Source organism: Tyto alba, unplaced genomic scaffold (assembly GCF_018691265.1).
Source record: "Tyto alba isolate M040663 unplaced genomic scaffold, T.alba_DEE_v4.0 Super-Scaffold_49, whole genome shotgun sequence".
Taxonomy (NCBI): Eukaryota; Metazoa; Chordata; class Aves; order Strigiformes; family Tytonidae; genus Tyto; species Tyto alba.
The window spans coordinates 3997648-4024223 of record NW_024881325.1 but is presented as its reverse complement, the minus strand read 5'-3'; the positions used below and the strand labels follow the sequence as shown (position 1 = coordinate 4024223).

Here is a 26576-nt window from a genome sequence, read left to right as displayed (position 1 = left end):
GTCAGAGTACTAGCATGTAAGTGGTGGGGAGAAAGTTGTCTTGACCTTAAAGAAAAAAATAATTGAAAAAGATCAGAAGAAAAGCATTTAAGAAAAGGAAGCTATGCATATCGAGAACCTTCTACAGACACATTTTATGATTAAAAGTGGTGTCCAACATTGGTTTACCTGTTGGCTCAGTTACTGAATGGAGCAAATAGAGGAAAAACAGTATAATGTGCTCACTTCATTAAATTCAGCTTCATTAAAAAAAAATTTTTTTTTTTAACTACATCATGTTGACTCAGTGGTGTTGCTCATGGTTTTAAGAAATTCTTCAGAATAAATGATTGAGAGCCTACATTTAAAGTGGGTAACGTTTCCATCCTTACATAATTTGTATTGTGTTCAGGGATCAAAACCCACAGTTTCATGGAGAAAGAGATAACTGTGCTGTGTAAATTAAGATTTGCCCTGCTGATAGCAATGGCAACTGCCCCCCTACCCCCATTGCCATGATCTATAGTCTGTGCCCCTGTGGTGTGTTTGGAGCTCATCTGAGGAAAGCAAAGTGAGGACCAAGAACACAAATTTAACATGTCACCAACTTATCAACATGATATCAGTGACTTCAGCAGTGAGGCAGAAAGAAGACGCTACATCTGCTGGTCGGAGAATAATTCCTCTGATGGATATGGACAGATCCATTGCTACACGTAAAGTAGCTCCCAATAATACTGTAAATCATACTTGGGGGGGGAAAATAGAAGTGTATTCAATATGTGAAATGCAGCAGGTGTGGCCATCAGCTCTCTTTAATGTAGAGGAAGTTTGCCGTCAACAAAAGTTGTGTCTTAGACAGGACCTGCAGCAGTTGAAATGTTTTTCTACCAGCAGGGCTAGCTGGTAGTTATTACAGGGCTAATGGCTGCAAATTGCATGATTGTGTCAGCCCAAATTAGGTTCCATGCTGCCAGATCTGCCGAGTTCATGGGTTAAAATTTTGATGAGGCAAGTCAAAACCGGAATAATTCAGATGTATCTTTTAGAGAGATGAGTTAAAAATACTTTTGCCACAGATTTACCTATAATAATAATAATAATAATAATTACAATTAGACTGATACGAGTGAATGGACTAATGATAGCCACCTAAGGATGCCAGATTTCATATGGTTTCATTAAGCCTTGGATGATCCATCTCTCTTGATAATGAGGTTTCCACCTAAGTACTTACTGTTTCTCAATACAGCTATGCACAATGTAGGTAACTGGGTTTTGCAAATCAGTACTGCTTTTTCATGCAGTGATAAAATACTGCTTTATTGTTTATCCTTCACTGATAATACCACTCTTAATACTTTCTTTGGTGGTATACATTACATTCCTTTCAAGCTTGGTAATTATATCATCTTCAATGTGCAATAAAATTTAAGCCGTTGTCCACCCAGTGAGGACTGTCTGTTGATGAATAGCTGCATTCTCTGGTACTCAAACTCACTCCAATTCATCTGTGAAGAATTGGATTTTCAATGTTTATTATCCAGACAAATCAGCAATTGGTTCAAAGCATTGTTAAGGACAAAGCAAAGAATAAATAGCTTCTGCAAAATACAGCATTGTGAATGATGCTGATACTAGCTGCTATAATTTCTCTGTCTACCTTTGAAAGCACTGTGCAGGAGGAGAAGCTTAGCTTTTTGAGATAATTACCCATAGTGAATACAAATGCTAGCCTATTTCTTCCTTAATATTAAAAGACAAAAGAAAAATTAATCATGTGCTTCTGTGAAAATAAACAAACAAAACCAAGCTAATTAAAACTTGGCCTGAATCTTGCAATCCTCAAGTGTCACTGATTGCAGTATTTTGTCTTAATAGTTTTGTGCTATCCGAGAAGTGTTGGTAAGGTGGGAAATCTGTGCTTAGAACTGTGCTGAAGTAAACTGCATGTTGGAACAAGTTTGGGAGTTGATTTATGTCAGACTGGGGGGAAGATTTTGTGTATATATATATGTATGCAGACAGTATTTAAGCTACGGTAACAACAGCAATGAATCCAGCTCACAGATTTATTCTAATTATGAGAAAGGAGGTGAATGCACATATAAAATGGGGGTTTGACCTTACAAATGCCATGTTGTGCTAATGAATAAAATAGCTAATGAATAAATTCTCAATTGAGACATAATTTCTAACGTAATAACAACTTCAAAAGCTTTTTTTATCTTAAGAAATGCATGTGAATGGTTGTGTGACACTTGTAAGATCTTTAAACCATTACCCTTTATGGTTTAATAGACAAAGATTAGGGCCTGAATTATCTAGAAATACCTTCCTACCAAGCTATCTTGCTCCCCATGTTGTCTTGCTTAATCTGATCTGTTCCCTTACCCAAGTACCTACAAAGTAAAGTGGATTTAGAAATAGAGAAGTGTTGATTCTCTTTTGATTGTGGATGAGTGCTGCTTCTGGAAGTTTTATTTTTGCTTAATGAGACTTCTCTTTTAACTTCTTAAAAGAAATTCTCATTTTTATTTGAAAACTGAAAATTCTCCAGGAATTATTTCTACCTCTCCTTCCCAATTTTAACCTCTGAGTCAAGTGAGAAAAGGGGATTAAATTAGGCTTCTGCAGTGCAAGATGCTGGATCCTTTTGTGCTGTTAGGCCTAGTATCTCTTCTCAGGTAGCCTGAAAATGTTAACTGAGTTGAAGTAGTTAAGGAACCAGTACTGGCCTTTGATATGCTTCTATTGAAGTTGGGGGGGGGGGGGGGGGGGGGGGGGAGGCAGGGGGTGTTGGGTGGTTGGTTTTATTTTTTCTTTTCTGTTCTTTTTCATTTGTCCTAAATCAAGGAATGTTCTAAACCAAAATAAGTATTTTAACCTTTTAAGAATCCAGGAATGCAACTGTTTGTAATCAAATTATGGCAGAACAGTAAGTTACCGTTTATCAGCTCAGATCTTTAGTCGTTAATGTGTGAACTCTTAGCCTGCCTCAATTTTGAGATAAAATGTGTCAGTTTCAGGTTTCTTGTTCTCTGTGATCACACAGACAATGATGGCAGGTCTGAGAGGGCAGTAGTTCGCTGAACTGCAGTACCTGGGGGTGCCGTGTTAATCCGAGTTATGCTCGTGCTGTGTCCCTCCTGCCTGGAGTCATCATCAGAGAAGGAGAACAGGCAGTTGGTTTTTGTGGTATTAAATGTTTACAGGCATTTCTTCCTATTGCTTGCCAACTTCTGGAGCGCTTATTGCTGATACACATCTTATGAGGCAATGTCAGGTAGAATATGGATTTGTACCTAAATGAAAATGGAATGAAAAAATTATATTTACTGCTCGATAGCTGGTACCACACTGGGGTGACTGTCTGCATCTCTGTGAAATGGTGCAAAGTGCCACCCATAGGCAAATTAAAATACTAATTCTTACAGCCATCTTGCAAGGGAAAATAAAGGCTGTCAAGAAAGGCCTAAATAGGAGCAGAGTATTTTATGTTATTGCCAGTTCTTACCTACTCGTGCCCCTCTGGTCATAGGCTGACCTTCCTTCTCCTCAGTTTGATGATACCCTGTTATAACTTGTAATTAACTGTTTGACATCATGTCTGTCATTGTAGTATCCGAATGTTCCCAACACATCATCTGCTTATTCCAGAGAGTTTCCAACTTTGTGTTTTCCTTCCTTCATCAAACAAGGAAAAATCAGACGGGGGGTGGGGGGGGTGGGGTGGTGGAAATTGGCCTGTAATTCAAGCTAGAATACATTTCTAGACTCCAAATTCTCCCTACCGTTACTAATGACTTCCGATCACAGAGAGGTTCATGCGGCCAAGTGCTTTCTCCATGGATCTGTTCTTCCCTTCCCAGAACAGCCAGAGCTCTTTGGTGTTGCACCATGAGTCAAACAGGGTAGGAGTAAATGTCCTCACTGTGTCCTGTGTGCTTGCTGCTGCAAATGTGCTGAAGGGTTGGGTTGAAATATGTACATCGTATGCTTGGGCTTGCTCACAAAGGCTTATGCAAGTCCTACATGATGTAAGTTCTGATGGTCTTGCAGTGTGGTATATCTCTCTGGGGAGAGCAGAGACTCCTGCCCCACCATTCCCAATCCCCGAGGGGTAGGTGGTGGTGACTCTTAATAGACTTGTTTGCATCCTCTTTGAACACCAAAACTACTTGATTTGGCAGCCTTTGCCACTTTATATGCAGTCATTATGAATCCTGCCATCAGCCTTACAGGTGATTTTTTTTTTTTTTTTTAAACGTTTAAAAGTGATTTTTTTTTTCTTCCGGTTGCCAAAGCCCAGTAATTTTAATTTAACATTATCATCTGTTTTTCCAACAGATTGTTGAGTGGCTTAGGATTTTATGCTGTTAAATATAATTACAATTCTGAAAGTGTTTTGAGGTAAAAATATATATTACTGGGTAGAAGAAGGATGAACCCCAGCATATAATACAGTTTAGAATATGTGATAAATTGAATTTTAGTTGATATGAAAAAGTAAATATAGTTTTCATGGCTAAAATTATTTTATTTAACTGTATTGTAACTGTTGTAATTCCATCATCAAATTAGATTAGTGATCTGAAATACTTAGGGAAAATCTATGGTTGGGTCACTTATTTTGAAAACTGTATGTATTTTGTGTATGCTATACACTCTGGTATTCAAATATTATTTAATGCTTTTAAATTACATGTACGGAATTCTAAGGTTACTAAAACATATGTTGGGTATCTACTTAATTAAACTTGTCAATGCAAAAAGAACTGATCATTAACACACTAAATGTTTGTTACACTTAGGCCAGTAACACTTCTCTTTTATCAAGTGCATCTCCTTGTTTCAGGAAATGGAAGATTAATATTTTATTCCTCAGCTAGTACATCTTGTGTTCTATGTCTTTCTCTTAACATAAACCTTTTGTAAGGCACGTTGCCTTTTTGTGCATCTCAGAATCCAAAACTGGCTGCTTTGTGGGGAGGAAGAAGTATCCACTGAGTCAAAGAATGTTTTTCCTAGATACCTGGTTAGGAAAATAAGTCTGTAGAAGTTACATTCCTGTGTCTGGCCAGGAGAAAAAGGTGCACAACGGTGAGAAAGAAGAAATCCGTTCTGATCTGTGACCAGAAAATTGGAGAGATTAACTTGAATTTTTTCCATTTGTCTCTAGTTTTAACCTGGTAATTGTGTCAGCAGCCATGCATTTTGCATGAGCAAAATATAGGAATCTTCCTGATCGTTAGTGCAAATGTGCTTTTAAATTAAAAACCACCTCTAAGCAATTATTTTGCTTGATGGTAACGGTTTTTCTTCTGCCACAGTCCATAATAAAACCTGCCCGGAGTTTTTCCATTTTGAGAGCAGAGCCTCTCCCTGGAGATGCGGGTGGGTCACTCTGGATCTGTTCCTGTGGCATGTCTGCAGGGGGGCGGGGGGCGGAGGCGGGAGCAGTGCCTGGGCCTAACCCTGGAAATGGCCTGCAGCGGCAGTGCTCCTGCTCGGGTTTCTCCAAAGAGACCTGTCACTTCCTAATAAGGGAGGTGGGAAGATGTGGCTAATGAAGACTTCACACATATATTTTTGTATGCCGGATTTGGATACAGTGGGGGACGGCACCTAAACTTTGAGAATCTCCTAGTTAGCCCCACTTTCTTTGTGAGGGGGGATAATACAGCTTAAGGTGCTTCTTGAGCACTAACTTTGGTGACAATCATCATGTATTTTGAGGGATTTGCTCATCATATGCAAAAGCAGCCCTCTAGTGCCACAGGTCAGTGGTGGGTAAGCGACTGTGCGGCAAGTCGATGACAATCACTTGTGAAGGGGAGCAAGGTGGGCCAGAGCAAGCATAACAGCATAGTCAGACTTTGTTGCATGTCATGTATGCATGTGCTTCAGCGTTTTTTGCTTGTTTGTTTTTCTTTTGGCTGGTTTGGGGGGTTTTTTGGCTGGGTGGTTTTTTTTTTTTTTTTTTTGTTTGAAGGACTTTGGAGTGCTTGTAGCATTTGCTGACACTGAACATTGTGATGCCAAGGAAGCAGAAAGTGTACTAGGGAATTTGGAGATATACTCATATTACTATTTTATTGCTTTTTTGATTGATGCTAACTCAGGTTCACGCTTTAGGTGTTGCTCTAGGAGGTGTCTAATTCATCTCCTTCTGACGTGATGTTTGCAGTAGTTGAGGCTAACTGAAACCATTATGCAATATAGATCTAAAAAACCTCTAACCAAACCAAAAAGTTATATATTCATAACCCATTCTAAGGAACTGATACAATTATGATGATGGAAATAAATTATGCTTTCACCGTCAAGGATTGTAAGAGCTCAGAATTATAAATTCATTACAAGAGTCATTCGTTATCTGAAATGATCTTTTTTTTACTGTTGTTCTTCTACAACAAAAATGATTTGCATTTTTCTTAATAACTTCTAAATTTATGTAATCACTTTTACTTTTAAATCCCTCCATTATTTTCAGTTGTCCTTTCTCCTTAATAATGCAGCTTTGACAGCAAGCATACGTTGTATGCATTGAATATTCTCCATCAATAAAAGGGCAATATGGAACAATGATGAAGAAATGTCATGATAACCAGTAATTATTGAAAGAATGACTGCCATACAGTAAATGCTGTTTTATAAACACAAATATTCAGATACGTCCTGTGCAAGTAATGTGGTTTATAATTATCCTTATTAGCTATACATTTATATTTGAAAATGCTAGTTGCCAGTTACATTTCATGTATTGATAGACCAGACCCTTTCTTAGTTTATTTCAGGATTGAAAACTATTATCTAAGCAAGAGGAAGTATTTACTATTTTAAAGGTATTAATTTGAATACGTATTTCGAGTTAATGATCTGACTCTGAAATTGTTACCTGTTTATGTTCATCTTGAGCTTCAGATTTCTTCAAAATTTCTTTAAAATCATTACTGGCAGAATTGTAATGCAATTTTGATATGAAGTATGAGATGCTTTTTTCTTTGGCATGAAGATTTAGCAGTAAGTCATAAGTATTTTATTGTTCATGATTTATAACTGTTGTCCCAAGTAGTCACCTAGGTGCTTACAAAATGTCCTTGTTTTTACATCTTGTAGTTACTGATTTGATGAAAGTGCAATTATAGATAACAGGAGATATTAAATGGTTGCTACAGATACAATAAATTAACTGGAATTTTCTCTGGAAAACTAATAATAATTCCTTTTACGGCAGCTTTTTTCTACAGTCTGTGTTACAGGCCTTTGTGCTGGTGTTACTTTGGAGCTTGCGAGGCTGAAATAAATATAAAGGATGCATTATACTATGCTGTGTCCACTCTAGGATCCAAAATACTGGAGCCAGTTCAGTGGTTTTCAGTCTCTTCCAATTTATTTATCTGTGTGTTGTTTCTGTGGAACGCCTTTAACCTTCCCAAGTTCTTCTTCTTGCTCTTCCTTTAGACCTTAGAGACTGTGGCTCAGAGTGAGGAAGCATTGATCTTGCCTAAGGAGATGTAGTGCAAGGGAAATAATGCTTCATGCTTGGTTCCTCCATCTGCAAAGTGCAGGATATGCTTCCATATTCCCTTGGAGTTGGAAGTGATGCGAGTTTGACATTGGGAGCACCTGTGTGAAGCCCCTGTGGAATAACCTGGCAGGCTGTTATGTGCTTCGTGGGTCTTTGATGGAAGCAGTGTTCAGAGCCTGAGGCTGCATTGATGGTGGTGTAAGGATTGTGTTTTCTAGTTAGCTGAGAAACCAGTGCAGTGTAGCATGGCCCTTTGGTCATGGTTGTAGGCTGCCTAAAGTCTCTAAAAAGTGGTATGTATTTAGGCTCTTGGTGGCTGAATCACTCTGAGGCTTCTACTGTGATGGCTTTGCATCAGCCATGTGGGATTGTTTTGTTAGAAGCACAGGCATGAGGAAGTGGCACGGGACCAAGGATGCTTTTAGCCTCTCAGTGCTGTACAGACTTCCCTAAATTGTGAATACTGTTGTGGCCCTGTGTGGCACTTGATCTTCCAATATGCAGCAGAGGGTACCACAGCGACCTGTTTACTCCCTTCCACTTCCTGCCCATCAAGACAAAAATAAAGTTTTCTTTTGACTCCTTTTCTCAATAAAGTGCTTATTTATTGTTTCTTCTACATTACATTTGTATTAAATGAAATATTTTTTTTTTCCTATTTATAGATGTTGTACCATTATATGTGTGTCCATCCCTGGAGACAGTTAAATCAGGTTGTGAGGAACCAGTTCTACATGACCCTCCTTTGAGCAGAGGGGTTGGACTAGACAATCTCCAGAAGCCCCTTCCAGCCTCAAAGACCTCAGCTTGGTCATTTTCTGTATAGTCAGTAAACTTCAAGTAGGGAATTATCAAGCAGGACTAAGAGCTGAAATATGTTCTTCTTTAATAACTGTTGTGAACTGGAAATACACTACTGTGAAACTGTTCTGTATTTTGCAGTGTGCAGCTCTGCTACCAAAATAGTGTATCAGTGTAAAAATACTCATTATGCTTTTCAATAATGAAGTTAAGTTTTCTTAACTTCTACAGTATGGAGTGACAGCACATTCTGATAAAATAGAAAAGCTAGTTTATCCTCCTCCCAGTCCCCCACAAAGATCAGTTCCATAACAAAAAATCTGAGCTCAGTTGTGGTTTGAGCCTGGTCAGCAGCCAGAGACCACACAGCCGCTCACTCCTCCCTTCTCCCCAGTGATGAGAAGGGGAAAATAAGCCAGGCTTGGGGTTCCAGATAGGACCGGGAGGGGCAAATCACCCATTATGGTCATGGGCAAAAGGCAGACTCATTAGGGGAAGAAGAAAAGAACCATTTATTGGAGACACTAACAACAACACTTAACAGAGTAGGACGGTGAGAAGCATTGCCACATCTTGAGAACACCTTCCCCCACCCCTCCCTTCTTCCCAGGCTCAGCTCTGCTCCCGATATCTCCCCCAGCAGTGCAGGGGGCAGGGAATGGGGGGTGCAGTCAGCGCTGCTGCTTATTCCATCTTTGGTGGGGGCAGCTTCTGGAACTTGTTCCCCCTGCTCCAATGTGGTCCCCCTCTCACAGGAGACAGTCCTCCACAAACTTTCTCCGATGTGAGTTCCTCCCACGGGCTGCAGCGTTCCCCACACTGCTCCAGCATGGGACACCAACTTTCTCCGACTGGATTCCCTCCCACGGCTGCAGCCCTTCCCGAGCTGCTCCAGCGTGGGACACCCCCGCATGCTGCAATCCTCCCAGCACTGAATTACAGCAGCGGGGCTGCCTTTTCCCACAAGACCCCGGCCTTCTTCAGGCACAGACACCTTGCTCATCCAGGTGATAATCACAGGCCATAAATCAATGTCTGCTCCACGATAGATCTCCATGGGTGGCAGGGGGGGCCGCCCTGCCGTCTCCCCACAGGATACAGGGGGGTCTCTGCTCCGGCACACCTCCCCCCTCCTTTCTTCCTCCGTTCCTCCACTGACCTTGGTGTTCACGCAGCTGCCACAACTCCTCCTCACAAGTCCTGCTCCTCCTCCTCACATCCCTTCTTAAATACGTTATCGCAGAGGCGCAGCTCATGGGCTCAGTTTTCATGCAGAGGCAGAGCTGACTTGGAGCTGGGGGAGCTTCGAGAAGCTTCTCACAGGGGGCCGCCCCAATAGCCCCCTCCCCCACCACTCAAACCCAGGACAGCAGTTTTACCTGCTTTTATTTAGTACCTAAAGAGACTCTTGAATAAGATGAGGCTAATTATTGGTTTACTAAAACTAATAATTCAGGATTAAAAAAAGAAAGCCGGTTGGTTGGGACACTGTTGGAGATGCATTATATTGTCATTAAATCTTAAGCAAATGATAATTTTTATTCTCCTTGTTGGTTAAATGGCAGTTTATTCACTGTAATGTGTGCCATTAAGAAGATTCACAAGCATATCAACTGTGCTGTGTGAGAGAGTCTTGCATGGTGTTTTTGTCGTTAACAAAAAAAATTAATAAGCTTCTAGTAAAAGGAGAAATGAAGCACATGAAACCTTTTTTATGACACAGTTTTAAATGAAGGCTGGAATCTTGTTTACAGGGACTAACATCTGCCTGTTTCTCACTTTTGTGTAAAATAGTCTTTTAATTCACTGAAAAGTGGACAGTGTAATGCTTTTCCTTATTTTTTTTTCCCCTTCCTTCCCACCATATAAACTATTCTGGGAATTGCAGGTCTTCCTCTTTGTTCTTGGGAGAGAATCCCCAAGTCAGTAAATCACCTAGTTGCAGGTATTCTGAAAAGGAACAAATTGAAATGGCTTTGGCTGAGATAATTTGTTTGTGTCTAACCAGTATAAAATTCTCTTTAGGTTTTTACAGTAATGGATTGCTCTGGTGTTAGAATTCCTGTGTTAAAGCAGTACAGATACGAAGTCCCAGGAGCGTTGTTAGCTTGAAATATGTTCTTTGATTTGCATAATCAGTGTAATTATAAATCAGGACTCTTTCATCATAATGAAAACCCTGTTACCTATCAAGGGGGGGAAAAAAAAAAAAAAGAGGCAAGCTCTGTGCTTATCTAAGAGGAAAGTCTCAGGAACACTGAATAGTAGTCCTTCCTGCACCCCTTCATCAGGGGTCCAGCATATGCGTCTTCTCAGAGGAACTGTGTTGCAGGCATCTGGCATTAGTGAGGGCTCTGAAGTTGTCAGATAGACAAAATTATAGCTTTAACATAGGAAATCCATGGTGAAAGTGCATTTATAGTTGCCTCTATATATTGTACTTCACCCTCAATGGCCTTTCAGCTGGTATAAGAGGACACTGTGTATAGGAATCAAAGATAATTTTTTATGGAGTGTTCCCTTCTGGGGGACCAGGAGTGGTCCCTGGGTAAGCATCCTCATGTTATGCAAGAAACATCCAGGCTAAATCTGAGACCACAGCTATACTGAGTTGATAACTAGAAAAACATGGGATGAGAAGCCAGTTTGAAGAGGGAGAGAAAGGTAAGTTGAAACACTGCTGCAGGACACTGCAGTGGTGGCATGTGGGACTTCAGCCCTTCCTTGTCACCTTGCTAGAACAAGAAGTATGATGGTAAAATCATGGTGAGAAATGCTTGTCTATCACCGAGACTTCTTAGTATTCTAGCCTGTGTCAAGAGCTGACCTTATTTTTATCTCCGGTCATGTTATTTGCCCAATATGATATATAATACCAACAGGGTTTTTTTAATAAGAAATCTTGAATAAACTAGGGAGTAGGGAGCATTGTCTTACATCTTCAATTAATCTTTTTGCAAAAGAGAAAATCAAGGCAAAACGAGGTTTTATGAATTAATGAATTCTGGACTTCTGATATCTGAATCTTGCCTGCTGCAGGAATCAAGTCTGAAATCTAGTGCTGAAGTTAAACAAGTTGCTTTATACTTCAGAATGCAAAAGTAGGACAGGACTTGTATGCACCAAGGAGATAAGTCTGGCTGCTCTTTTCTTGCCTACCTTTCCATTGTAGAGGTACGTCATTTGACATCCCCACCTGATGGCCAAATCCCCTGATGCTTGCTGTGAGCAGTGTTACTGGCAGTGTCAGACTGGCTGCCATCAGCCCTAGTCTACTTTACTTTGTCACTCTTTATGCTGCAATCTTTGTATGTAATTTAACCTACTTTCCTTACTAGATGGAAGAATCTTAGGTTTTTTGTCTTCTACCTTTGATCTTGGTGCCACAGAAAGTTACTGCACTTATTATTTTAGCGTAGAGTAATTCAGTTGTACCATTTGGGAGGAAAAGTCAGATAAATGCTTCTTCCAGAAGAATGAGTTTTTTGTAGCCTGTCTGTTTTACTTCATTAAATCACAGAAGTTCATAACTCTGCCTTCCAGTTATGGAGGTTTGATGTTCAGTATCCCCCAATGTTTACTCTCTGTATGCCTATATGAAAGTAGGTTGAGTGTAAATTTTGAGAAAACTATAGCTAAATTCAATAATTGACTTACCAGTGAATAGTCTCCAACACTAGAGTGAGAGATTAATATTTTTTTTGAATTAAAAAAAAAATCTATTTCCTGTGTACCTTGCATGAAGGAGGCTTGAAATTGTATTGCCAAAGTTTGAGACCAGATCTGATAAGATGCATCCAAATTCTGAGTTGTGATAGAAATGCTATTGCACTGAAAAGGTTACTGGCAGGCATCTGTGTTGAAGTCAGCTGTGGAGATGAAAGCTAAGGGCTGACTGATATTCTCCAGAGGGGTATAAAAATATAAGTAAAACAAAAAAGAATTACTTTGGTACAGGTTTGTCAAAAAATAGCAAGAAAGAGCTTGAGAGTTGCCACCTAGATAAGGTGGAGAGACACACATTTTAATGTTGGCATCAGTCAGGTCATTGACTGTGTAGTTTGTTATCATAGCTCAGAAAGCAGCGTTATGGACAAAGGAACAGAAATCTGAGCTAGAAATTACAATATTTAAATTAAGCCACAAGAGACTACTTGTGACTACTTAAAAAAAAAAAATAAAGCAAACAAACAAAATCCATCAGCCCCCACCTAAGCTCCAGCAGAATTTAAATTTAATTCACTTAGAAGTTTATTATCCAAGACATAATTACATGTGGAGTTTGAATCCATCCAGTGCTTGGATAACAGTTGTGCACGATGAGGAGCTGCTTCCTCGTAGACCCTCATCCTCTGAATGCGATGGGATGAGATGGTGTCCCTGGGATGCCAGCCTAGAAGAGCCAGGTGCCTTCCTATGGAGACGTTTTGGTACGTTTGGGACTGACTCTGGTGACTGAAGGCAACTTGGGGCTGTGCAGCACAGCCAGCCATGTCCTCACTGTCCATGCAGATGTTAACAGAGGGCTCTGTTTGGTTTAAAAAGACAACTGCTTTTTTTTTTTTTTTTCACATCACTAATAACCTCAGGAGGCGAAGGTAAGTGGTTGCTGACTGTGATACCACATCCTGTTTCATACAGGAAAATAAAGTATTTTTCTTTTGGGGCTCTAATATGCCTATTGTTAGTCGTGACAGAAAATGTATTCTGTGGTGCTTTATTCGATTTCTTTCTCATTTTCTTTTTAATTGAGCGTATTTTTATTTTGTTCTCAGTATGGATTTTCTGGTTGCTAATTCCACTCCTACAGCCCCATTGGAATTGCCAGCATCTGGAGCTGGTACTTACTACCTTTCAGGTGCTGGGCTTTTTTTCCCTTTGCCTCATTTTTGGTGAGAAATGGCTTGGCAGCCTGATATAAAATAATAATAATTTTTAAAAATATTTTTTTTTTTTTTGCTAGGGAAAAATTATCTTCCACACAGTTAATGCTAGATTCTGCTTTTTTGTCCTGGAAAGTAGTTTAAATTTTCTCTGTCAGTGGCAAGTTGAGTTGATCCTGTATTACACCCCAGCAGATATTGTCATTCCCCTTTGGTGGGAATGTGGAATACTGAACAGTCTAAGAGTCCTTGCATTGTGTTGCCTGTGGGTTGTGTGGTGGCCAGTTGCATTCAGAGCAACATAAAAAGCCTAAAAGTAGAAGTGAGCATGTGCTTGGTTTTTTTCTCTTTTTTTTTTTACCTTGCCTCGGTGTGAGGTTGTGCGTAATGACTTTCTAGCAGCAGGATTTCTGTGACATGCTCGTGTTTCTGCCTTTTCTTTACCTTATCATGTAATAAGTATAAAGATCTTGGCAGGAATTTGGCTTACATGCATATGTTGAGTGGTGCTGAAATACAGAATCAGATGTGAAGCTCCTCATTTCTGTTGCTTGGAGATCTCTTGACTGTTGTACATTGTATAAACATATATGAATTATATACATACATATAAATGTAGAGCAAACACTTAAGAATCACTTTTCCAGACAGTTGTTAATACCAGTTTGCCCGCTAACCCATGTCTAAGGGGGAAGCCCTAGTGACCAAGCTGCACCCAGCGATCCTGGGAGGTGAGAGCCCATGCCGACACCAGGAGTCCTGCCTTCTGTGTTAGGAACTAACAGGTCTGTTGAAAAGCTAATTCTTTAAATGAAATTAAACCAGATTAAAAGAATCATTCGAATTCTGTAACAATTTCTTTAAAGCAGTTGTGAAGTAATCCCTGGCTGTGTGATCAAGAATGAAATGTCCCAGAGGCAGAGGAGGGTTTGAGTGGCATCACATAGGCAGCTGGATTAGATGCTGTTCGGGATGGGGTAATAAAACCAAGATTGTAATGAGGGATACAGAGACTTCACTGAGCTGAGCATGTAAAAACAGTGAAGTGCTAGAAAGAGTTATAAATCGAGAGTGAAATCTCAGCATCCTCTAAAGACAACAGCGAAATAGTCAGTGGCCAGACAAATATCCTTAATGTCAATGAAAGCTCTATAGGTACCTCTGTGGCTCTCTAGCGTGAGCGTGCAGTACAGCTGTACTTGGGGAGCTCACTGCTGGGAGCAATACTCAGTGGAGCAACAGGCCTTTGGGACCGGTCTCAAGAACAGAAAAAGTCAGAGCTGAAACCTGATTTCTCAAGAATGTGCCTGTTGTGATCCAGATGATGAGAGGTATGTGTACCCGTGCCAATAAAGCATAGCCTTGAATTATTTGGGTTAGAATGCAGGAGCTTACTTTAAAAGATTTTAATGAGGTTAAAAGTGAGAAATCTTGATGCAAGTTTATGGAAAATACTATGGTAGCGTTGTTCAATAGTCACCCTCAAAACACTATAGAAATGTCTGTTAAAGGAAGCGTCCTTACCTAAGGCATTTAAAAGTAGTCAGAACAGGATAAAAGTACACCAAATCCTGAATTTGAGCTGTTTGGTTCTTTCTGTGAAAAATCCTCTTTTTTTTCTGGATGTATTTCTGTGGTGTTGTAAGTGTGTTAAACTGAATATACAAAATTTCTTGCAGCCCTCCTCATGGTTTGGCATTGTTTGCAGGCTTTGTGTTTTTCTTGTAAGGACACAAATCAGCAGCTCTTCCGCAGCTCCCCAGGGACAGCATTTGCCATGAAACGAAGAGTTTCATTTGAAAATTTTACATTTTGTTTCTTCCTTTATTGTTTTGCTTGGTAGCATTCTGCTGGGAGAGCAGGAGGAAGGGGAGAAGGAGTGTTGAAAATTTTCAGGACTTTTGATGGGCTTCTTTTAACCAGCTCCATCCCATGCCTGCTGAATTGCATTTATTGTCACTTCCAAGGGCTGTTTGATAGCAGACTTAGCACCTTCACCTTTAGAAAGCTCTTTTGGGAAATCAACATGTGGTTGCACTGGGGCCCATCATTTCATAGAGGAGCTGTGAAGCAGTCTGAGAGTTTGAATGCTGAGAACTGGGATTTTTTGTTTCTGTGGCATGTCAGTGCTGTTACTGACCATTCTTGCATTAATATTGAACTGTAAGCAGGAGGCTTTGTAAAGAGGTCCAGCTTTCTCTTCTTTTCTACTTCAGAAAGATTGAGGCTTCTAAACTATCTGCATTTTATGTATTGTGTTTCAGACGTGTATGAAACTTAAAACCAAAGAGCATTTTTCTGCGGACTTGCAGCAATCTCCTGTAACTTCTGCTTAGTAAAGCTCCTCTGCTCGCGTTTGCCACATTTATTTATATTCTTTGAGTCACCTAACCGCACTGATGGTAGGAAGTGGGATGGGGGAGGTCAGTTCCTGTGAGCATGGCAATTTAGGCCATGAAATGAGAGCTGCAGCAGGAGCTAGTCTCCCTTATTTTTGGTTGTATTATAACTTGAGCAAGTAAGAACAAATGTGGGGCTCTCTTCTTGAACACAAGTAAGTAATATACATGTCTTTTGATTAGAATTGCAATCTATGCCAGATTCTCTCTTAGTTTCGAACATAATGTTTTCTTGATTCTGTCTGTTTCTGAAGGCTTATGGTGATAACTTTGTTGTTACTATTTTTACTGAAGCTGTCGTTTTGGAGTGCCAAGAAAAAAGATAGTGTGAAATAACCATTGTCAGTGTCACTGAGCTGGGTTTGAGTGAAGGGCGTGCTGCTTTACACCCCTGTCAGGGGGTCTTACAGGCCATGGGCAGGAGGAAGAGGTGAGGTTTTAAGTGGGTTTGAGGAAAATGCTAGAGATTATGAAGCAGTGTAAAAGAGAAAAGAAGGATGTGCTTGGTGGCAGAGCGGGAAAGTCTTTGCTCCTTTCTGCTCAGCAGGAGGGGTTTGGGAGCTAGTCTAGTGCAGGGCAACATGAAATTGGGGAGATGAGGAAAAACATGGTCTCCAGAGCTGCTGGTCATGGATGGCTCTGAGGGTGGTGTTAGATGCTTTGTAATTGCCTGTAACAAGCAGGATAACGTTGTGCTATTGCTAGAGCTGACACCATGAAATAAATTTCCTTTCAGTGTGTGGCAGGTAAGACTGTCAACGGTAGGTTTTCCTATGGTGTAGTGAGTGCTGTAGCTTCTTTAAAGATGTCCTTACCCAGCTGTGTCTGTAATAACAGCCGGAGCATGAAGGACAGAGAATTATACCACTCTCCAGTTTCCTGCTGACCTAAGAAGACATAATCAGCACCTTTTAATTTGTGTCACAGTTCCTCTTAGCAGGATTCTTTTTTAAATTCAGATACATACATTAACTCTGGCCTTGCAGCCCTTTGCTTTCTAGCAGTCGATTTCTGTATCTCTCCTCCTTGAAAGGCTTTAACTAAGGAGGAAGGAATGAAAAGAATGGGAACTTCACTATCAGTGACAGCATTAGGGAATGCACAAGTGAATGTTTCTGTTGAAAATAGAGGGGTGCTTGAACATAATGAAACCTGTTGGCAGAGGTTAGAGGTACATGGCACATGCTCAGTTTGTAGCCAGACTTTGGGAAGAGCTAAGTTCCTGTTAAGATGTCTATTCAGATGGCTAGGCAAGGAATAGCTTTCAAAATTAGTTCCACATGTTAACAGCTGAGGGCTTTTCTTCTTGTTATTTTAAAATCTGGTCAGTTCTGGGCACATGCTCAGTTGTCCTGACTCCTGTTAGCTGCAGAAATGTCTTTTACCATTATATAGATTCCAGCTCATTTATCTTTTGTGTATTTTCCTGCAGGCAGGTTTTTAATCAAACTGGTGATGGTTCCTTATCCATTTGATGTGCATGATGCGTATTACAAAACAGCATTAGAAATGGAGACACCACTACTGTATGCATTTCTGGATGCATCAGCCAGTTTCCATCTGGAATAGTTTCACTTCTAGATGCTTGAAGAAAAATAAGAGAATTATAATGTCTTCCCGTGCTTAGAGTTGGACCTGATGGGTCACATTACAGTGAGTTGCCTTTTGGAGCTGTTGACTTCACTGATGTTGCAAAGAGCCTAAATCGGCAAAGAATTAGGAAACGGGAAGCTCCCAGAGCTTGTTTAACTTGTGGACAACAGCAGTGGGTGGTAGCAGTGATGGCAGGAGTAGGAAAGCCCTTCAAGTGATCGCTAAGACTATTTTCTCTTCCCTTGAGATGGCAGGGAAGGTTGCCCCAAGGAGGAGCCGTGGGGGCTCCATGGCTGGGGTTGTGCTGCCTGTGGGGCAGCCGGGAGCCCTGGGGAGAGTCTCCCCTCTCCTAGGGGTCCCAGGTTTGGGCATGGCAGAGGACTTGAGAACTGACCCTTGAGCAGGCATTCAAAGTCATGTTCATCATTGTGGGTGGATGGAGAAATCCCCCAGTGGTATTAATTCTTGGTGAAAGCAAACTTCTAAAGTAGTTGCTGTTTATTAATGCCTTTCCAGTGTGTCTAGTCTGTAGAACCTTTTCCTGTTAGTCCAGCATTTGTCACCCCTTTTACTTCTTGTGTACTCTCCATGCCTCTTGTGGGGGTGTTGGAGGTGGGCTAGCCTGGTGAGGTGTAGGCTTTGTTTGTTTCAGCAGAATACTGCAAAAATCTCTTCCTCTAAAAGAGAGCTGGGTAAGAACTTCTGTTGGATCAGCAAACATAGGACATGCCAAACCAGTAGCTTGTTATCATACTGGGGTACTTGCTGCTGTCTAGCACAGGCCTCCAAGATACTTTTTATTTAAACTGGGATTATTTTTGAATGCTGCTACCTGGGGACTAGGTGCGAAGTGCAAGATCTAAATCTGGCTTGTACACTGGGAGAAAAGCCTGAGAACTGAAATTCAGCTGCCTACGTTCAACTGGTCCCTACACTCAGTGGAGCGCCCAAAATCCTTATATTTTGTCTTGGTCTAATAGAAAAATATATCACAGTTTTCAAGTTTTGAACAGCATCTAAGAGAAATTTTTGAAAAACATGGGCTTTTTTCTCGGTACATACAGCTTAGTGAGGATAATGGGAGATAGTTGAGAAATTTCTCTGTGCCATGAAAGTTTCCCAGTGGCACTGAATTCTCTCAGACTGAAGTAACTTTTTAAATTTTAGTAAAAATATAAACTGTACATTATCTTAGGCATTTTCAGAAATTTTGTTTAAGTTTTACCTTTGTAGGAGCCTTAAATGTATATATGTCATGGTTTGAGCCTGGTCAGCAGCCAGAGACCACACAGCCGCTCACTCCTCCCTTCTCCCCAGCGATGAGAAGGGGAAAATAAGCCAGGCTTGGGGTTCCAGATAGGACCGGGAGGGGCAAATCACCCATTATGGTCACGGGCAAAAGGCAGACTCATTAGGGGAAGAAAAAAAGAACAACCATTTATTGGAGACACTAACAACAACACTTAACAGAGTAGGACAGTGAGAAGCATTGCCACATCTTGAGAACACCTTCCCCCACCCCTCCCTTCTTCCCGGGCTCAGTTCTGCTCCCGATATCTCCCCCAGCAGCGCAGGGGCAGGGAATGGGGGGTGCAGTCAGCGCTGCCGCTTATTCCATCTTCGGTGGGGGGAGCTTCTGGAACTTGTTCCCCCTGCTCCAATGTGGTCCCCCTCTCACAGGAGACAGTCCTCCACAAACTTTCTCCGATGTGAGTTCCTCCCACGGGCTGCAGCGTTCCCCACACTGCTCCGGCATGGGACACCAACTTTCTCCGACTGGATTCCCTCCCATGGCTGCAGCCCTTCCCGAGCTGCTCTGGCGTGGGACACCCCCACATGCTGCAATCCTCCCAGCACTGAATTACAGCAGCAGGGCTGCCTTTTCCCACAAGACCCCGGCCTTCTTCAGGCACAGACACCTTGCTCATCCAGGTGAAAATCACAGGCCATAAATCAATGTCTGCTCCACGATAGATCTCCATGGGTGGCAGGGGGGGGCCGCCCTGCCGTCTCCCCACAGGATACAGGGGGGTCTCTGCTCCGGCACACCTCCCCCCTCCTTTCTTCCTCCGTTCCTCCACTGACCTTGGTGTTCACGCAGCTGCCCCAACTCCTCCTCACAAGTCCCGCTCCTCCTCACATCCCTTCTTAAATTTGTTCTTACAGAGGCGCAGCCGATGGGCTCAGTTTTCATGCAGAGGTGGAGCTGACTTGGAGCTGGGGGAGCTTGGAGAAGCTTCTCACAGGGGGCCGCCCCGATAGCCCCCTCCCCCACCACTCACTCAAATCCGGGACAATATATTATTTTATTAATATAATGCAAAAAATTATCTCTGGAAAGCATCATCTTTGTCCTTTTTTGCTTGGATTGGTTTTGAACATACAAATTGTAAGCAGCATTGTTCGTGTGAGTAGAATTACAAACAGGTGATGAAGTACTTGTGCATAAATATGTTGGAGACACAGGGACTGCGCATAGTGGAGCAGTTTTACAGCAGAGTTTTATACGTTTGGAAGTGCACACTCCGGTTTTTAGCGTTCGGCCTGCTGTGCGTGCTTGGGAGGCACTGGCACGCGCCATGGCCAGACAGGCTGTAACTTTCTGCCCAGAGCTGTCGCAAGTAACCAGGGATCAGATGTGAAGTCAGCGTTAGGCAGTCTCTCTGGGAATAACAGTTTATTAGTAGTAGCCTTTTATAAGGTTTGGACACAAATAGCCATTTTTTGTCAATTTGCACATACCAGTACACTTCCCAAGTGCTTCCATGGCAGTTAGAGCTAATCCAGTGTAGGGAGGGTTTGTGCGATCCAGTGCCGGACCGGAGAGCAAAGAGGAGGTGGTTTCTGCGTTGAGTTTGGCCAGTTTGGTAGGTGCAGGAGGGTAGGCAGTGGGGGGGCCTGTCACCTGCTCCCCTCTCTGAAAGTGTCTGGCAGAACCATGGACATCTTGGGGGTGGCTACCTGGGCTACACCTGGAGCTTATTTATGTTGTCCTCTCATTTTCCATTCCCAGGAGCACCCTGGAGCATGCTTGGCAGACAGTGGGTTTTACTTTCAGAGAATTCCATGTGAAATAATCCAGTAAATCTTGTTTTCACAGATCATTTTATAGCACTTGAAAAAATATGTAAGGAAAGCGGATTTTTGTCTTGTGTGCAAAAAGCAGCCCTTAGGGGCCACATCAGAGATGAATAGAGAGAACCATCTTGGCTTAAATTAAATAAAACAGAATAAAAGCCACTTCTATGGTTTCACCCATGCATATTTTTCTTGATTAAGGGCCAGCACTACATTTGGTGTTTAAGGCACTTGTGGCTTTCCATGTTCCTCCTCTTTCCAGCTACTCATATCAATTTTATTTTCTGCTTTGTGCCCACTTGCTCTTCGGATGTACTGTCAGTAAACTCATGGGTTAAGCACAGGCAGTAGGTGAACTGCGATATGTTTTCAGCAGCAACTTATATCTGCAATATGAAAGATGATATAATGTATTTTTAGAGAACTATGGATTTTTTTAATTTTTCATATCGTGTCTTGATTAATGGGAAGTAGGGTAAGGCATCACTAAGTATTTGCTCTGCAAATGCCTCTGAGCAAAATCCTGGAGCATTTGGAATCAAGTTCAGAGATTGTTTTGGGCAAGATAGATGCATTTGTTGAGTAATTACCAGTGGAGGTGCCTTTACTGTTGGACAGGATTATGCAGCAGGAGAGGAGAATTTTTATGTGGATTTATAAAATAGGGATTGAAGCACTTTAATTTTCAGTAACACAAGCAGGTCGTAAGAGCTTTTAGCCTAGACATAAGAGGTGTCTGGTGGTGCCATGCACTTGTAAAGGAAACAAATAACCACTAGCTGTTATTTTTATCAATAAAGACAGACAGCGGGTCAGACCTGCATTCACAGTGGTGGATCTCAGTAGGAAAGAAAAAGGAATTGGTTTTTAGTTCTTTTTGAAACTTACAAAGTGATGCCAACAAAAGAGTCCCTTTCTGTGGCAGTGGTTGAAGAGGACCAAGGAATGCTTAGGGCAACTTATCCCAGGTCACAGAAGGATAGCTGGGATCGGCTTAGGATGCATAGCTGAGGACCCGCAGAGATGCGGTACCCAAGGAATGGAGGAACTGTGGGTCTCCTCCCTCAGCCGCTTCAGGAGACTGTGGTCACATCCCGCATCATCTGGGACGTTCAGCTCTTGCCAGAGACTAGGCTGGTGCCATGATTCTATGATCAAACGACATAGCGTGGTCAGAGGTGTTTTCTGGAAAGCTGTTGTAGGTACAGAGATTTGTTCACTGACAACTGGATCATTAAAGTAATTTTTCGGAAAATGCAACACTGCTGGATTGCCTTCCAGTCACAGGCACTGGTGAATACCTGCTGAAACAGTCTTCTGTATGTATGCTGCCCTTTTTATTTTCTTGAATTAGAGCTTTTCCCTTGTGCACTCCTTTGATTTCTTGCTGTGCTGAGCTGCTGTTAATTAGGAAGAAGTCTCAGCCTTTTCCCTAAAAAATCTGGCCTCCCTGCTGTTGCTGTCACAGGAAGCTCTCAGTACCCAGAGCTGAGGCATCTGCATAAACTCCTTCTGTGATGACGTGTTTGCAATAATCTATTAATCTTCTCTAATAATCTACTCTACTTTCACTCCATTTTCCTGATAAATAAAATTATTTTTAAACATAACCTAGTACTTATAAATTTGTGGTTTCACTTGGCAGGATGTTATAATAGCTGGTCTCAAATCTGCTGAAAAGCAGATTTTATGGTAGAAATGCTAATGAAGTTTCAAGAGCAACAACTGCCAGCCATACCGAGGAATTCAAGGGTTATATGTTTGGGTGGCAGAGAAAGTGAATAGATTTGCACCACCTGAATCTATTTTTGTCAGCAAATTTGACTTTAATATTTTATGATTATTTAACAAGTAAAAATCTGTATCACTGTAAAAGTTTATGCATTTTGAGGCCAGCTCTCAGCTAATCTTACCAAGCAGTCTGTATGGCTCAGATTTCAAAGTCTTTATTCAGAAGGTCACATCCTGATTTAATACCATTAGTAAAAACTCAGGGTAATTTAGTTGATGTAGATGAAGGTGCTTGTCAGTTCAGTTTTTTGATCTTTATATCAAATCTGGCCAAGAGTAGGTTGCATTTGTGAAGCTAATGCCATGTTCTTGAACACATCACTGGAAGGTGAAGATTGATTTTTCGCATTTAGATGAATCCTTTCTATATGATGCAGGTCACCTCTCACTCCAGCAAGATGCTGGTGATTTCAACTAGTCCAGTTTAAAACAGGAGTGTGGAAAGAATGTTTGTCATGTTTTCTTTGCCCTTTTTTTTTAATGGATTAGCATTCAGATTTCTACATTTGATACATTTTCTGTTTCTTGGTACTGCTGGAAGCATATATATTTATGTATTCATATGCAGAAATTTTAAACTGCAGTATTTTTTAAACTCTTTGGTTTTTGCCTTCTTGTGACACACTGGTAAAACTGGCATGAGGATTTCATGTAGCTGTAGGCTTACCACAAGTCAAAAAAACTCCCAAATCAAAAAGTGACATATCCACTGTGAAAGTGGATATATGGGTTTATTCCCACAGTGCCCACAAAGATGAATCAAGAATGTTAAATTAAAAGACAAGCAAACATATTAATCACTTAATTTTCTGTTTTCCCAGTGGGCCATATCTTAATGGCATCTTCTAGACCAGAGCCTTTTGAAGGAATGTTAATATTTTATGTAAGGAGGAATAATAATTAGCAGTAAAATGCAGCTTGAATCATTAAATCTCCTAAAGGAATGGCACTTGTACCATTCCTCCCGCACAGGACGCATTTCTAAGTCAACATAACTTAGGTGTGTTTTACCAAATAACATGATGTTGTATGCTGAGGCACCTGTATTTCTGTTTGGAGAAATGGTCTTTATCTTTTATATTTCCTCTTTTCAGTGCCCATAATAAAAGAAGTAATTAAAGATAGGATTACCAAAATTCCATCTGTCTTATCAGTCAGCTAGTTTGACATGATTATTAAGGCTGGATATATTGGTTGTAATAACCTGTGAGTGAATGGATCACCCCTCTTCTGTCCCCCTCCCTTTCCTCAGGAGCTTGGATGGAGTGATATGCTTCTATAAGTAGCTCAATTTTTCTTCAGCATTAATAGAATGAAATAAATATTGACTTTTCTCCCCTCCCCCCCCCTCCCTCAGGTTGCCCTTGTTCCCCTTTTCAAATCAAATGTCACATTGAGTCAAATCCGGCGTTGGAAGCATGTGGGGAACTGCAGCACATCAGCCCAGCGCAATGTATCCATCAAACTGGAAGGAAGCCCAAAACCAGAACTCCACTGGCCAAAATGCATCCTCTGCAGAAACCCCAAGGCAAGTGGCTTTGTCCTTCTAGCAATTGTACAAGCTTCTATCTCACGTGAAGTGTAATATTTTTAAATGAATTGTTTTGATTTTAGGTCACAACAAAATAGTCATTTTTATGTTCTAACATTACAATACAGCTGGTAGGGTTTTATTATCTGAATTTTTTTCAATATTAGATAATCTCTTGGGAAAGCCTTCAAGAAGAAATGATTCAAGAATAACAGATTACTTAACTTCTCAATTTATATTTCCTGTACAGCTGTTACACCTCACGCAGCTCTGAAGTGTAAGTTTAATTTAGCAATATTGGTTTTGTTCTTTATTAATTTTTTAAAAAAAAGTCTTTAGGTAGGAATGGCTTATTGTTTAAACCTAGTCTGTTTTTCATTTGTTGTCAGAACTCTTCATAGCAACAGGAAATGTCTAAATGGAATGAATATGTTCTAAAAATGAGAAATAGGAGATAAACCAGTCACATGTAAGGGTAGCATGTGCGCTGTGGTAATTCCACAGACCATCCAGAATCATAGACAAATAGGTGGCAATCACAAAGTATGGCAGAAGAGAAGCCAGGAAGAAGCATGTTCCAGCTGGTATCCAGGCAGGTCTCAGGTCCCCCAGGCTTTTCTTCCCTAAAACTTCTGAGTGCTAAAAAAAGTGAGTAGTAAATTTCTTGAAAGAGGATAAATGGTTTTCATGTTTCACCATCAGTGAAATGGCATGTGGTCTCTCTTTGTGATATCAAGTTGCCAAGTGCCTTCGCTGCCACCACCCTCTGGATTGTAGAATTGATTAAAATACTGTATATAATGGGTGCTTGCTTTAAGGTAATTGTGGATGCAGAAAGCATATAGTTTGAGAGGTGTTTGGAACACAGGAGGATGAGCCTGGAGAAGATACTAAGTTTATAAACCAAAAATTTTCTAAGTATGTCCATGTGATAGTTGGTAGTTGTAATGTGAGAAAAGATATTTTGGCTGCCATTAGGGTGTGCAGTACAACTGAGCCTCTGCACCACCACTCCTTCCCAATTAAAATGCCTGTGTGAAAGCAATTTTCTGAAATGCATTTAGCCTTAAACAACTACAGAGAAAGCAGTGTATTTTCTGATTCTGGAAGTAGACATTAAATGTTAAAGTAGTATACTAGTTCATGCTTGAAACATCTCATGAGGTCTGTGTATTTATGAAGCTTTCACGTTGAGGTCTTGGTTCTCCAGGTTTAATTAGTGGGTGTTCCATGAATGTTGTTAATACTAACAATAAAAAGGAAGAGCAGAAGTGTCTGTACAGTAAGAAATTGAATAAATTCAACTGGTGTAGATTCTTTGCTGTTGTACTGTTTGCACTGATTTCCAATTACTGAGGACATAGCCTGTTTTTTATATGTAAGTATTTCAGAAAAGTTGTAGTGAGTCTACTTAACTTGCTTCAAATCATGCTTAAATACCCATAGTAGATTAGTATAATCTGTTTCCATTAATGAGGTAGGTACTACTTCTTTCTGCTGCTCACAGACATCCAAGCTCTCTCTCCCATTAGGGCCATAAGCTTGAAACCGAAGAAGTCAATATATCTTACTGGATGGTTAATACTCTGAAAAGGATGGAAATTTGTTAATGAGGTGAAATAGACACCCAAAGATAACATGCTTTCTTGACTCTCGCTAATACATTTTTTGACAGAACTCAGTTGGGCTTTTCTTGATGTCGCTGTAAAAGTAGTCCAGGAAGAAACAGGAGTCACAGTGAAAATTCCCATGGGAGACTGTTGCACAGAACCCAATACTCAAAAATCAGACCACCTAATGTTGTCTTAGACTGAGCCTGGGTGATGGGTTGACCCTGGCTGGACACCTGGTGCCCACCAAGCTGATCTATCACTCCCACTCCTCAATGGGACAAGTGGGAGAAAAATTACAACAAAAGGCTTGTGGGTTGAGGTAAGGACAGGGAGATCACTCACCAATTACCGTCATGGGCAAAATAGGCTTGACTTGGGGAAATTCATTTAATGTATTACCAATCAAATCAGAGTAGGGTAATGAGAAATAAACCCAAATCTTAAGACAACTTCCCCCCCACCCCCCCCTTCTTCCTATGCTCAACTTCACTCCTGATTTCTCTCCCTCCTCCTCCAAAGTGGTGCAGGGGAGCAGGGGATGGGAGTTGTGGCCAGTTCATCATACACTGTCTGCTGCTCCTTCCTCCTCAAGCTCTTTCCTCTGCTCCAGTGTGGGGTCCCTCCCATGGGAGACAGTCCTCTACAGATTTCTCCAACATGAGTCCTTCCCTCAGGCTGCAGTTCTTCAGGAACTGCTCCAGTATGGGTCTCTTCCATGGGGTGCAGTCCTTTAGGAACAGACTGCTCCGGCATGGGTCCCCCCCCACAGGTTACAAGTCCTGCCAGCAAACCTGCTCCAGCGTGGGCTCCTCTCTCCATGGGGCCACAGGTCCTGCCAGGAGCCTGCTCCAGCATGGGCTTCCCACAGGTCACAGCCTCCTTTGGGCATCCCCCTGCTCTGGTGTGGAGTCCTCCCTGGGCTGCAGGTGGGGACTTCCTCCACTGTGGACCTTTATGGGTGCAGGGAACAGCCTGCCTCACCATGGTCTTCACTATGGACTTCAGAGGAATCTCTGCTCTGGTGCCAGGAACAGCTTCTCTCCCTCCTTCTCCACTGACCTTGGTGTTTCTCTCACATATTCTCACTCCTCTCTCCCGGCTGCTGTTGTACAGCGTTTTTTTCCCTCCTTAAATACATTATCCCAGAGGTGCTACCACCGTCACTGATGGGCTCCGCCTTGGCTAGCAGCGGGTCTGTCTTGGAGCTGGCCGGCACTGGCTCTGTTGGATATGAGGGAAGCTTCTGGCTTCTCAAAGAAGCCACCCCTGTAGCCTCTCCACTAGCAAAACCTTGCTACACAAACCCATTACACCAGGTTAGTGAAAGCTACAAATCAGTGTTACAAGTCTTGGTCATCTTCCTGAAAGACACAC

At 41.5% G+C, this 26576-nt stretch overlaps 1 protein-coding gene across 1 annotated transcript in view; it reads left to right on the top strand.

The window, feature by feature from the left end:
* Positions 1–26576, top strand: part of FGD3 (FYVE, RhoGEF and PH domain containing 3) — a 114898-nt gene that overhangs the window by 37851 nt on the left and 50471 nt on the right. The window contains 1 exon segment of the mRNA XM_042807033.1: positions 23416–23586. Within this exon segment, the coding sequence (XP_042662967.1) occupies positions 23416–23586 (171 nt within the window).